The sequence below is a fragment of the Leiobunum rupestre genome, chromosome 10 (genome assembly GCF_980474605.1).
Source record: "Leiobunum rupestre chromosome 10, qqLeiRupe1.1.hap1, whole genome shotgun sequence".
Classification (NCBI taxonomy): domain Eukaryota; kingdom Metazoa; phylum Arthropoda; class Arachnida; order Opiliones; family Sclerosomatidae; genus Leiobunum; species Leiobunum rupestre.
Genome location: NC_143393.1, coordinates 24,046,806 through 24,060,932, shown reverse-complemented (window position 1 = coordinate 24,060,932; position 14,127 = coordinate 24,046,806). Strand labels below are relative to the sequence as shown.

The window sequence follows — 14,127 nt, the reverse complement described above, 5'->3', positions numbered from 1 at the left end:
GTATTGTTTTTCCATCGTGATTAAATAAGTTTTTTTTACTTTTTACTGATAGAATTCTTTGGAACTGACGGCTCCCGCCAGCGATGTCTTGCTCAAGAACCGGTCGAATAGTTGGGTTCAGTTATCTGGTCACGAAGGGTCGTTCGCCCTGGCTGGTCCAGGGACCATTTGGAAGAAACGCGGTTCCGAAGCCGACACGGAAGTGCAGACGTATCAACAACTCTCGAAGGAGACCGAATCCTGCAGAGACTTGGTGCCGAAATTTTATCGAAGCGTCGAATATCAAGGAGAACGTATCCTTTCTTTATCATTGTATTGGCAAACGAAATCATCATTTCTATGATTGATACTTCAAAGGGTGAAGCGAAAAGTAGTGCGCGCGTCGTATTCTGTAGATTAATTGGCCTTTGCTAATTGATAATAACGTGGGAATTTACTAACAAGGAGACATCCCGAAGTGTAACGCACCGATTTTGTTCAAACTCGGGGGATTGGTAGACCTTCATGTAACTTGAATAATTGTTTCCTTTAAGTGTGTTAGTTAGTTGAGAAAATAACTGATAGCAGTAGTTGACGTCATACGCAAAACGATAAATGTCTCAACCTAGCAAAATACGAAACTTAGAAACGCGTTACGACGTGCCGATCTTACTCGAGACGTCGCTAGAGTAATAATTTAACACCTATAAGTCACTCATGACTTGGCCCTTAACCACATATTGTAAATTTCGCATAAAATATCAATAAAAAACTTGAAACTTGAAGGTATAACTTATGGTAGGAGGAATAATTTATGAAAGTTCATAACAATACAAACGAATTAAATAGCATTTACTCCTTAACACGCAAAATTCCAGATTTCATTGAAATGCAAGACTTGTTGTACAGTTTCCAAAACCCTTCCATAATGGACATAAAAATGGGGACCAGGTAAATCTCATTTGAACAACTAACCTGGACATTTTTTACAAACTTTCTTTTCGTTGAAAAAGGACATTTTTGGAGAAAGAAGTGCAAAATTCCAAAGCCAGGCGGGATCTTTACGAAAAGATGGTGAAAGTGGATCTATCTGCACCGACTGACGAGGAACGCGAGACTCAAGAGATAACTAAGCTTCGGTACATGCAGTTCCGCGAAGACTTGAGTAGTTCTTCCACCCTGGGCTTCCGGATCGAAGGTTACAAGACGGACAACCAAGTCGCCCCCAGCACGGAATTTAAACTCGTCAAGAGTGTCGACGAAGTGACTTCCGTCATGAACTCCTTTTTGGGCGGGGATCGTGACGACGACCAGCAACAGAGGGTGTGCCGTCAATTCTTAGATCGAGTCAAGCACATCAAGACTAAATTTCAACATTCGGACTTTTTCAAAAACCACGAAGTACGCGTAAGAATTTTTCGTATAGAAAATATAAGTTTATATTTATCCGCTATTTTTTATCGATAGGTGATTGGAAGCAGCCTACTTCTCATATTCGACAGTCAAAGAGTTGGCGTTTGGATGATTGATTTTGCTAAAACCGTTCCTGTACCTGAAGACATTACGATAGATCACAGATCTAAATGGGTTCTCGGAAACCACGAAGATGGTTACTTATTCGGCCTCGACAATCTCATTAAGGTAAATCGAATTCTATTATTTGAAAATAAAACGAAAAACTAAATTTCTACCCAACTCTGAACAATACCTTCCACATTGAGTTTGTAAGATCTTTCCCCACTGGTTAAACGGATTTTCCCCCTTGGAAATATCAGCGAATTGGAGTATCGACAGAAAAGTCGGAAATTCCAATTTTTAAATTAAAATCTATGAAATCAGGGAAATTTGAGGTTTCAGAAAGTTTGCCCTATTGAATACACCACCATTGTAACCCGGCCAAATTATTCAAAGGCATTAAAAGTCGCTAGATTACTTTGGCAGGTGGTACCTTGGGTACTAGTCCAACTTATTACTATTACCCTTTGCCCATTTTCATGGCAAATCAAAATTTATATGGTCAGTTATATGGTTCCCACCATTTCCCTAGAACACATAAATTGTACATTTTTAAAGCTATTAAGTATTAACATGAACCAAAAAAACCTAACACTTTAAGTGTGTTGTAGCTAAATGGATAAATTCCTTAGTTTCTCAATAATCTGAAGTAAAAGTAAATTGTTTTACGTTGGTCCCCATTTCGTTTGTTTTCTAATTCACCCCTTTTTTATCGTGAAAAATTCTTATTACCCAAAATTACTTTCCGTATGTTGGTGAGAGCCCCGCAACAATGTTATTTTCTCTAAAACTTAAATTAATACAAATGTTGTTTATTTTAGGTCTTTGAAGGGTGCTCTAGTACGATAGAAGAGTCGAGTAATACAACTAAATAAATTCCCCTACAAAGACAAAGGATCTCTGGGTTCATCATCATCCAAAACTTATTTTGAGCTCTATCGTGTTTTTTATTTCTTATACTGAAGAAAATGGAGAAGATCTTCCATATTTGCTTATTTTCATTCCGCGTTGTTGTCGGTTGAAAGATGACAACACAAATTACACTGTGCCAGACTATATTTATTCTTAAAAAAATTTAGATTTCAATGATGAAGAAAAATGAGTTTTTATATATTTTTTTTAAATCATTTACTTTATTCGGGCTATAAAAACTGTGCGTGATCAGTGCGTTTGTCGTGTCTTTTGTGCAACATAGACCTGGAAGTTGAATTTTTTTCCACGTGCCAACCTAAAGTTATAACCTAACGTTTATATTCCTAGTCTCCCCGAATTTTTAGCCTTTGGCTGATTTTATGTCAAGCCGTTTTTAAAAGCATCGGTGTACAGCTTTATTAAACAAAAATGATTGAAATACCATCTCTTCCTTATTTGGTATTGTTTATAAATGCTGTGTTTGTAAAAATAATTGCCTGTCAATATTTTCACGTCATTTGCCTTCCATTGGTTAGAAGTGGTTAAACTGTTACAATTTGGTTTAGCGTAAATAGACTGGTTTTTATGTTGAGCGCAATACCAAATTTTAAAGGTCCCATCATGCCCATATACTGTAACTCACTCTCTCTCTCTCTCTAGCTATCTTACGAATTTAATTATCAGTATCATAATTGTCTTCATACATTGAAAACTGACACTATGTTCAACGTTGATTTGAGAAAATACTTCAATATCTTATGAAAAGATTAAAATTTTTGGACTAAATCTATGGTTCTACTACTACTACTACTACTCCTGCTACTATTTCTATATTCATTTGTCTTTTTCTTTATTGTGCTAAATACGAAATTCCCCGATGAGGAATTTACTATTATCATTTTAATAGTGGAAAACAATGTATATTAATGTATATACTATTTATTACTCATTACATTATTAAAAAATGAAATGCATACTAAAATGAAGGTGGTGTTTCTTAGCTTTTCACTTTATTTTCTAAGATCTCTCAAAATGTAAGTGTTCATACCATAAATGTATTCATTTAAACCATGAATATCCGAATATCTAACTACATTTCCCCAGTCGCTAAGATGGGAAGGACTTCGTTATTATTAAAATAGGGTAGTTACATAAGCAGCTGATACCTTAATTTATTAAGTGATTTTGTAGTACTACAGGTATTTTTCTAAGAATTAAAAGTAATTTTTTTGGCATCTAAAACGAGTTAAGCCTGGTTTTCACTTGGCGGAAACTCACCGACAGAAAGTTTGACGTCGGCGATATGGTTTTCGACGTTTCGCTCACTGTCGGCGTTTTAGCATTTTCACTTGGCGTTTTTTTTTTGGCGGAAATAAAGCGCTTTTGTTTCTGCCAGCGAGTTCGTCGGTTTTCGTCTGATTGTGGAGATTTAAGCCTAGGCCTAAAAATGGATGATTTATCTGATCATAATAGTGAACTATTGATTAAAGCTCATGTAAACATTTTAAATTTAATGTTATTTTACATGATCTATCGTGTTCAAAGAAATATGAGTTACGAAAGATCGGTTTGTGTGAAAAAAACATACTGGAAAAGAAGGCAACAAGGGTATCATGAAAAAAAAACACGTTAAAAAAATTCACAGAAAAGCATTAACCATCCCCCCTGACGTCACAATCACCTTTCGAAAATGGTTTTTGATTGGTTGAAAAAGAGCGAAATCGCCCAACTGAGCGAAAAAAATAGAAATTAAAATCGCCACACAAAACCGAAAACCGACGGAATTTCCGCCCGGCGTCGACGGAAAATTTCGCCCATTTTCCGTCGACGCCGGGCTTTTTCGCCCAAAAACCGCCAAGTGAAAACCAGGCTTAATCCGGAAAACGTTTTGCGTCTGTTGATTGGCTTAAGTGACGAACAACGCAAAATCGCACAGCCAATTCTAGCCCCAGATGGTAGAAATGGTTATATGGGTGCTTGCTCGAATGCTCCTAGCTAAGCCCCGTCTTGAAAGCGCCGCCATGACATTAATTTAACTTCACAGATCACGAGGTAAAACGCCACACAATCCGGTGACCGCCTTGGGCGTCAATGTCATGGCCGGCCTATACGCGTCACTATGGTACCGAACACAAGCCACACCCACGAGCAAGCTACGAATAGTTCGATATTCAAGTTCAAACTTTGGGAGAATTGCTAGATTGTGGGAATTTTTAGGGTCTATTTTCTCTCTGTGGGAAAAAGTTTTTTTTTTCCAAAACGTTCTTCACCAAGCGAGAAGTGGTGAAAACCGTGAAACCATGCCAGATAGTCAAAGTAATTACCATAAGTCTATAACATTTTCCATAAGTTTGCCACTTTGGGGAATATTTTACTGAGAGCTAGTAACGGAGTGACGTCATCACAAGAAGAAAATCTCCCCCAAGCGAGGCGCTGTCAAAAGCTACGTGTGACGCGTTCGCAAGCAGACGCAAAACGGCGACGAAGCCCGTAATGCAGTCTGTTTTGTGATTTGCTCTCAGTAAAACTTGCATGTGAAGAATAGTAAGATGTCACACTTATGTAACAATATTATACACTTATGTAATTACTAATAGCTCACCTAGGAGCAACAAACACAGCACCCCATACAAGGATAATGCAACCCGTCAGAAGTCGTGCATTTTCTTGTGTACAATTTTTATTGGTTAGACGCTTAAGCGCCTGCTGCCGTCGGAAGGGGAAAATTCGGAAATTGTCTTCACCCTTTCCGTAAAACGCTCAGCGTAAAGGCTCGCCCTATGAAATTTGTACACAACACTGCGTTAGCGTGTTTAAAGGCTAGCTGTGTTCTCCTTGTGTTTGTTGCTCCTAGCTATCACTATAGCCCAGTTCACACTGTACAATTAATTGGGCCACTTAATTGTATTCAATTAATTGTAAGCAAGAAAATTTTATAGTGGGAACAGAAATATTGTAACAATGGTTCCAACTATTTCTGTTCACACTATGCAATTTTATTGATTACAATTAGTTGGATACATTTAAGTGGCCCAAATAATTGTATGGTGTGAACTGGGCTTATGATAATCAATGGTGGCGGCAGCAATAAGTAGGACCAGGGCCGGCCCTACGCCCCTACCATAGGGCGAACGGAGCGGCCGCTCCAGGGGGCTCCTCAGTGGTAAAGAAAAATGAAGGAAATTTTTTTCATATATTAGTAGCAAGCAAGGGGGGGCGCCATAATTGGATCTCGCTCCATCCTAAAACTTGCCTCGGGACGTCACTCAGTAGGACTAGGCTGCTGCCAGGGAGTAAGGAAAGAGGGAGTAGCCGACAAAATAAGGGGCAAACCAAGTTCCGAAAATATTGGTTGAAATTATTACTATTTTCTATTTCCTGTTGCCTGCGAATAGCAAAACTTGGTGCTGGATCCAGCGATGCGGATTCGCAAGTAATTAACTTTTAAATAATTGGCAAGTGAATCGCGATTCGCGCGCCGTGAATGGCACAAAAGTGAACGTTGCCGCTTGCTAGGTGCGCTACGGCCCTGCGTGAGACACGGCCATCAATACTATTTGTTTCTTGAGATTGTACTTACAGAAAAGTTTAAAAAAGGCCTCTTGTATTAATGTATGTGGTTTAATATTTTTTAAAAAGTAGTTAGTTGCCAGTATTTACAATACAGTCTGGTTTATTGGTAATTGTCTGCATTATTCTTCCAAGATGTCAACAAGAATCCCCTTAACTAGTTGGTGTAGATAGATACCCCCAACCCACGTGCGTTTTCAAATTATACAAACGTGATTGATTTATCCTTTAAAAGACTTCAAGACTAATATTTTATAACTCCTACGTCTAATAAGCCTTTCCCATAACAGAGTTCCCTAGGAGGGGTTTTACCATTTTGTGGTGTGTCTGTTGGCAAAGTGTATTTACCGCGTTGGCAGTTTCATGAACTTTGGAAAAGGTTTACCAGGGCAAAGCAGGTGTAACGGCTAAACTCCTCGTTACATCTGATATATTTTTTAACGTTAACGCACACCGTAACGACGGTTTTGACTAACTTGTTAGTGTAAACCAGCTTTTGAACGTTTGTATTCGAATTCGTGCTTTTGTAATGTTTTGTGTACTGCGTGTTTGTGTTCAGACATGGGTGAATGTTGTGTATGTTCTGTAAGTATGAGGCTTCTTCTCTCCAACTCCTAATTTTTTTTTTAATTTTGGGACGGCGAGTGCTTAGGGTTACGGTAAATTATGTTGCAACGATACTTATACAAACAACTTTGGGAAAAGTCGGTCTTCCATTACGTTTTTATGAACTCATTAACGTCATTTATTCTATATTATTTATTATATATATTAATTTAATCAGTAAGATCTTTATTATTTAGATTAAATTAAAATTAATTGATATAATTAAAAGTACAGTTGCGAGCAGGAGCTATATTTTTAACAAGTGGATCTTAGGGTTCCGGGGTGGTAAATACCAGGTGGATAATAATGTGGCAAATACCAGCCTGGCCAAAAATGTATTTAGTGGAAAAAAGTGGCCAATATATTTTTTATTTTATTAAGATTTCAACATTGAAGTTTTTGCATTTTGGGCTATAAAATACAAATATCTATACATAGTTGCCAGAATTTGGGTTGGTCCAAAAGTTTATTATTGATAACTAATAATTAGATTTTCAACTTATTCTCTTTTCAAAAGGCTATTTTCTTAATTAGCCATTATTAGCCACTATTTGCCAGTATTTTCCACGGGCATGGACAAAAATCCAAAAAGGTGGCTTATCAGGAACACCGATCCTTTACAGCTGAGCCAATGACTGCCACGTCTTGTAATTGCAAATAAATAATATCATCGACATACCATGGAGGAATAACAGCAGAAGTTTAAATTTGTCACGCTATTTAGTAAAGTACGACAGCCAGGTGACGCTAGCATCTCCATGGAAAACTTCCGAGGAGAGGTATATTTTGGGTTTCTAAGTTGTTATTTGATAAAATTCTTTGGTTTTTTTTTTAAATATATAAATTGCTGGATCCGCGTTGGATCCAGCGGGATTGATGTCGGTCCGGCAAAAATCCAGCTGGATTGAAAACCCTGCTGGATTGCAATCCCTACACGCGACTGTTCATATAACCATAAGTAACATAATACCCCTAAGTATGACATTAGGAAAATTTTCTACTACATCCTTTCTTCACAGTGACGTCCAACATTTTTAGAAATAGCGCCACTCGGTAGCGGCGGCATGAACTAATCTAACACAACTTCCGGGAACGTGATTCCCGCGGTTTCGAAAACAATCATTTTCAGGCTTAAGGCGAATAGCCGCACTAATTTCGTTTTCGCCACGGAAACTTTAACAACGGAAGAAATTGTATGTATTTTCCCCAACAATATTAAATCTTTATATCGGGCAAATGGTATTATATTAGAAATTCACCAACAACTCGAAATTTGTGGATCACTAGTGTAGTATATTGAGAAGATCAATCTCATTGATGTTTATCAATGTCAGAGATGGGCAAAAATTGCGAGCGCTCATATTTGAAAATCCTTTGCAGTGAGCGAGCACTGTAGATTAGAAGTCAGCTAATCTTGTTCAGAGTTAGGGCAAAACTGAGTCAGCTCAGGCCGAGCGCCAAAAAGTCATCTCAATCACTGATCGTTCACGGCGCGTTGAGCGAGATCGGGCGATCGACGCGATAGCGTGCTCACTTCTGAGTGCCGCGTCGTCTAGCGGCCAAATAGTTCGTTCAATAAAAAGCGCTGCCGTAAAGGCGAGAGCAGGAATCCATAACGCTACTTGGAATGAATAACGGCTTCGATTCCCCGCCGTTGTGGCGGAACATAGTAGGCGGAGCTTATAAGCCTTTGTTTGTCACTGAATTTGACGTCATTTAAGGCGGTATAAGCGTTTTTAGCCCCTCCCACAATGTTCCGCCACAAAATACCACAGGGGATATGGGGAGATACTCATTCCAAGTAGCGTTATCCGGAATTCCTGGCGAGAGAGATCTACCCGATCGATTGAATTCATTTTTTAAAAGCTGACGGATCTCAATCACGGTGAGCGACCGGATGGTTTGTTCGACCACAACCGCTCACTCGGCGGGGGGCCTACGTGTCAAAATTCTTAATTTTTTATTAACATATCTTATTTTTTAATTGCTATAATCAGTGACGGGGAGGAATATTTTTCTTTAATTTCTCGATCGATTTGTTCATTCTAAAAATTAAATAAAAAGCGGAACAGAGGGTGCCCAATTCTAACCGCAAAAATTTAAAAATATTATATTATTATACTGGAAAATTATTTGGGTTTTTAGTCATTCCGCCGGTTACGTCACATGACCCCTTAAGAAACCAAATTTTGGTTAGAATGGTTTTATAGTTTACGGATCTAATCAGTGGCGTACATAATTAGTTGGATTGGGGGGAGTAGTGTATCAAAACTGAGTGCACACCACCGGAGGTCCTTACGCCAGCGTCCACAGCCCGGACAGGTGACAAATCCAGCATGAATGTATTCATTTCAACCATGAATATCGAACTGCATTAAGTAATCTGGCCTCAGTCGCTAGGATGGGAGGGGCTTAGTTATTATGACGGTGGTCACGCGCCACCGCTCAAAAATTGTATTGAAGCTTATTTCAAGGGCAACGTTTTGAAACTTGACTATCTTTTAGTGCCAAGGCTTAGGGCGAAATTAAGTTTCTGAAATTTTAATACACATCTTTTTGATTGAACTAAAATAGGTAAGAATGTGTATAATAATTTCGTGTATTTATGATTATCAAGTAATTTGGATAGAGTACAGTTATTTTTCTAAGAATCACGCCAGTTAAATCGCGCAATTCCGGAAACGTTTTGTTGATCAACTCAACGACAACGCCTGTCTTCTGATTGGCTCAAGTGATTACGTAAAACGCAGAAAGGCACCGCCCATCCCAGCCCCAGATGGCAGAAAGGGTAATGATGTAGTTCGATATTCATGGTTGAAATGAATACATTCATGGTAGTAGTACCTAGCTACTACTCATGGTCTCAACTGTGACGCAAGCCACTCAACCCAGCAGAAGGTGCAGCAATGGGTGGACCAATTCCCACTTCGCTCACAGCAGTGGGAGTAAGAGTGGATTCTTGTAGCAACTCCAGCCGACACCCTACATTCGTAGGTAGAGAGACACACCCTTCAGAAAGAGCTGATAACGGGGAACGACGGGCGCATAACCCGGCACAGCTGGCACCGGAGATCCCGGTCTGCCCCAAAAAGCCGGGGAAAGGACCACCGCGCTTCACACGGTGGCCCGCCACCCCACAACAGGCTACCCAATCCTCCGAGGTGGCCAGTTTGCACGGACCCTCTCCATTAGCCTGAGCCGAGACTCAGTTTCCAGCCCATACCTGACCGAAGTCGTAGGTTGATATAGGACCATTTGATAAGAGTTAACGTCTCACAGTGTGCCACCGCCCTTATGGGTTACAAGAGCTGGACCCCGACTCCCCTGGAAAGCCACCAGTTATTGCACACTCCAATCCCTTAAGGGGGAGTATCTATTTTACCAAGTCTACCCGGATATTTTTCATGTTACAAACTAGACCTCAGTTTACCGACTATCCAAAACGTTGGGGGGAGCCTCCCACATCCCCTAAGGGACACCTCTGAAAAATAACGATTATAATATAAGAACTTATTTAAGGCGTTTACAAAATTTAACCAAATTCTAATACGTTAAGTCTAGCAGGCTGCCCACAAAGTTGAAATGTTTTATATATTAGTCTATATGAAGAGATGACCTTAAAAAATAGTGAACAACGGTCACCGTCGAGCTGAGGATGTGGCGGAAGACCACCCGCTGGTTAGTCGGAGTACAAACTCCTCTTATTTCTTTGGGGAAAAGGGGGATATAAAACCTTACGAAGGTACTTTTGAACTCTATACAAAGTGACGTGTAGGCAGTGTCCACTTAAGTGTCGCGTTCGTACGTGGGCTTGCAAACCAACCGTTCCAATTACAATATCAACTAAATTCTGCGCCAAAGAAATGCGGGGGTAATTCTTTTTACTGGAACTTTATTGTTTTTTACATACAATCCCTAAGGTATTTATTTTTATTGATATAAAATAGCTGTTTTTGGGATAATAATATGATGTAAAAATTCTAGCATATTCTCATGTTTAAAATGGATATTTGCGGTTTTTAAAAGTATCTGGATAGGTTTTTCTTACAAATGACCTAATTTTTTTATGGCATTATTTACGTTTTCAACAGTCTTCTGACGGATTTTGTATTATTATGCCCACTCTTTATTAAGTGGTAATTGATGTTTTGTGTATGGTAAGTTGAGTTTTTTTTAATAGTGCTTTAACTGTTAATGTAATGTTGGATGCGGTTTCTCAGTGGCGGATTTACACATTTCCCAAAAGGAGGCTGTTCACATTTTGCCGCCCTTACCTTTACAATTGTTCAGTTCCCATTTTTTTTTACAATACAACAACTTGGTTAAAATGGCACAGGAAATAGTTTTTGGGTATATTTTTTTTTAATAAAAAAACGACTTTTATTGCCTTATTTACGAGTGGCCCTTCATTCCACGCGAGCTTACCGTCAGCTCCCTACACTCATAGCCGGCTGTATTAGAGAAGGCCGGGAAATCTCGGCGGTTGAAAAAATATTTACTGGCACGCGGCCAGACCCCAACCGCCGATAGATGGTGCTTATTGGAGTAGGAAATATTTAATGATGTCATTGCTTTTTGATTTTTACAATTTTTCTTCCACGGTGAGCGTCTGCTAGCTAGGCGGCGGTGTCAGCTGTCTAATTGTTATAAGTACCGACAAAAAAGTGTAAGTACAGTTTTGTAATAATTCGATGTTATTATTTTAATTTTTTAAAGGGAAGTGAAGGAAATTCTGAAATTGCCATTTTGTCTTTTTCGACGAGTAAAAATAAAATATGTAACGTTTGAAATATCTGACACGCCTTCAATTATTTCCCCATTTGTAAAAAAAAAATTAAATAACTGGTTTTTGAAAAACCTACCATTTCGTTTTGTAGCTAAATTTGTATTAGTCACAAATAAAACCAATTTCATTGAATGAAATTAGTGAAAGTGAAAGGGTGTGGCCTGAACGGATCAGGAAACGAAACGTGTGTTAAATAACCTTGATATTAATAAAACGGTGGTTTTCCGATGATTACGATACAATAGGCCTTTATATAAAGTAATCGTGGCCATCTTGTTCGAATGTTGACGCCTTCCATAATGCTTTTACTTGCTCTACCACCAAAGAGCCTATGAATTCATCCATAGGCTTTGAATGAATTATTTAACGGTGCGTAGCGACTTTACTTAAAGACGCATTTTTGGTCATAAGAAAGTACAGTTATTCACGCACGCCTGAGTCATTTATTTCTCAGCCATGCGTGAAACTCTGCGAAATTGAAGGCGAAGTTCATATAGGCAGATAATTAAATAAAATATTATTGAGAAGTACGAATACATTTTAATAATAAATTAAATACCTCTAGAAAATTTTAAATTATGGATATCAAATGTGTGTATATGCATTTTAATGGTTTTAGTTCGTGTATGATTTTCCTATTTATATAAATTAAATGCATATTCAAAATTTTAAATTATGGATGATCAAGTAATTAAATGGTTTTAGTACGAGCATTTATGATTTTCTTACTTTATAAAGCTTTATATTATATTAATAATATAATAATAATAAATAATGTAATAAAGATTTTCGCCTCCCACGCATTTTTTAAATGGTTTTGTTACTTTCTAATTTCGGTTCACCGTGGTCAATACTTTTTGTGTAAAAGATAATAATTATAGTTATAATTAATTTTGCAGAAAGCTGTAGTTGTAATTATAATTAAAAAAAATTCAATTATAAAGGTACTATAAAATTGTTATAATATAAATATACATGGTTAAATATTTTACTTATGCGAACTTAGGTTGACAGATGGTTTTAATCAACAAAAACCAGCTATGATTTGTAGGATTACAGTTTTTCCAAAAAGGGGTCAAATGATACATTACAACTGTTCCTAAATCTTCTACAAATTATTTTTGGCCAAACGAATATTCAAAGAATATATTTAAATGTCTACGTGCCGTGTATCAGGTCATAAAATAACCTTTAACCTAAAGATAACCTTATTGACAGCACTGCCTAAATATTAAAATGTCTCTTAATTTATATGTTTGGAAATTACCATAAAAAAGATTACATTAAAAATTTTTGCAGACGTTTGACCCTTTTAAACAATTATTAAGAGTACTGAGAAACACGAAATAGAATATAAATAAAAGGGAATTCGATAAAATCATTAATAAACCGATAAATATATATGTGATGGGTAATCACGAATATCGAGCTAAAAAAATAACAGGAACTAATCAAAATTCTCAGTTCTTCCATTCGATAAAAAAAACTATCTGATTTGGTGGTTTTCTTATTAAAATCCTCCAACACTTCTAAAGGAATACGGCGAAATTATTATGAAAACACGCGAAGGTATAAGACGCTGATTGATATTCAAGAAACGTTTCTCGTCGATACAACCTCTTAAATCTTCAACTTACACACGGCTCGAGAATTTTTAAATATGTATCTGCTCTCAATAACATTTAGAAAAGCGTAAAAGCCTCTCGGAAAAAGAAAAAACTGCGAATCGAATCTCTTACAGCCCAGAGCTGATCGTAATTGCCGGATATACTGGGAATTCCTAACAGGGTCGTCACCGAACTGGCAACCTCGCTATGAAACACACTTCTCGATTATTTCAAGAACTAGGACTTGGCTTACAAAACCCAATCATTTCGCGTATAAAACTTCATATAGTAATATGCATCAAAAGTCAAAATTTCAGCCAGAGATTCCAACAGTAGACCGGTTTCGCCCTTTTTGGGCTCATCAGTACTGTGTAGGAACTCTGGCTTTACTCGGAAATCTGCCGATATCAGTAGAACTAATATACAATCAGAGTGCCCTATAAGTGAGCAATCCATTGCAATTTATAGTGAAATTCTTCACCAATTATTGCATGGCGGTCCGAGTAAAGCCAGAGTTCCTACACAGTACTGATGAGCCCCAAAAGGGCGAAACCGGTCTACTGTTGGAATCTCTGGCTGAAATTTTGACTTTTGATACTTTTATCTGAACGTTGGATTTCAACGGACGCCCGAGCGTAAAAGATGTCTGCTGAATAGCGACCGCCATGCAATAATTGGTGAAGAATTTCACTATAAATTGCAATGGATTGCTCACTTATAGGGCACTCTGATTGTATATTAGTCATATGCATCATAATACCTCTAAGTATGACATTAGGAATTTTTTTCTCTACATTCTTTCTTCACAGTGACGCCTAAAATATTTCTAAATAGCGCCCCTCGGTAGCGGCGACATGAACTAATCTAACCCAACTTCCGTTAACGTCATATTCCGGGAATTTGGCGCGATTTTAAATACCGTCATTTTTAGGGTTAATGCGTAATTAAACGCACTATGATAACGTAACGGACTAAATTTTTGGGTGGTTTGCACTCTGACCCCTTTTGGATGACCAATAGAAAAATTTAAATCACAAAGAGGGTTTATCTTCCGGGCTACAGAGTTGATCATCGTTTTACTGAGTGAAGAAAGGATGTACTAAGAAAAAATGCATGAGCAAGGCTACAAGTGTCATACTTAGAGGTATTATG

At 37.9% G+C, this 14,127-nt stretch overlaps 1 protein-coding gene across 1 annotated transcript in view; it reads left to right on the top strand.

Annotated features, from left to right (window-relative positions):
* LOC149925132 (uncharacterized) overlaps positions 1–3,190 on the top strand; it is a 61,504-nt gene extending 58,314 nt beyond the window's left edge. The window contains exons 4-8 of the mRNA XM_090161701.1: positions 53–293; positions 858–930; positions 993–1,380; positions 1,447–1,620; positions 2,316–3,190. Coding sequence (XP_090017827.1) covers positions 53–293; positions 858–930; positions 993–1,380; positions 1,447–1,620; positions 2,316–2,369 — 930 coding nt within the window. The 3' untranslated portion in view covers positions 2,370–3,190. The remainder of the gene's footprint in view (positions 1–52; positions 294–857; positions 931–992; positions 1,381–1,446; positions 1,621–2,315) is intronic.
* The last annotated feature ends 10,937 nt before the right edge of the window (positions 3,191–14,127 follow it).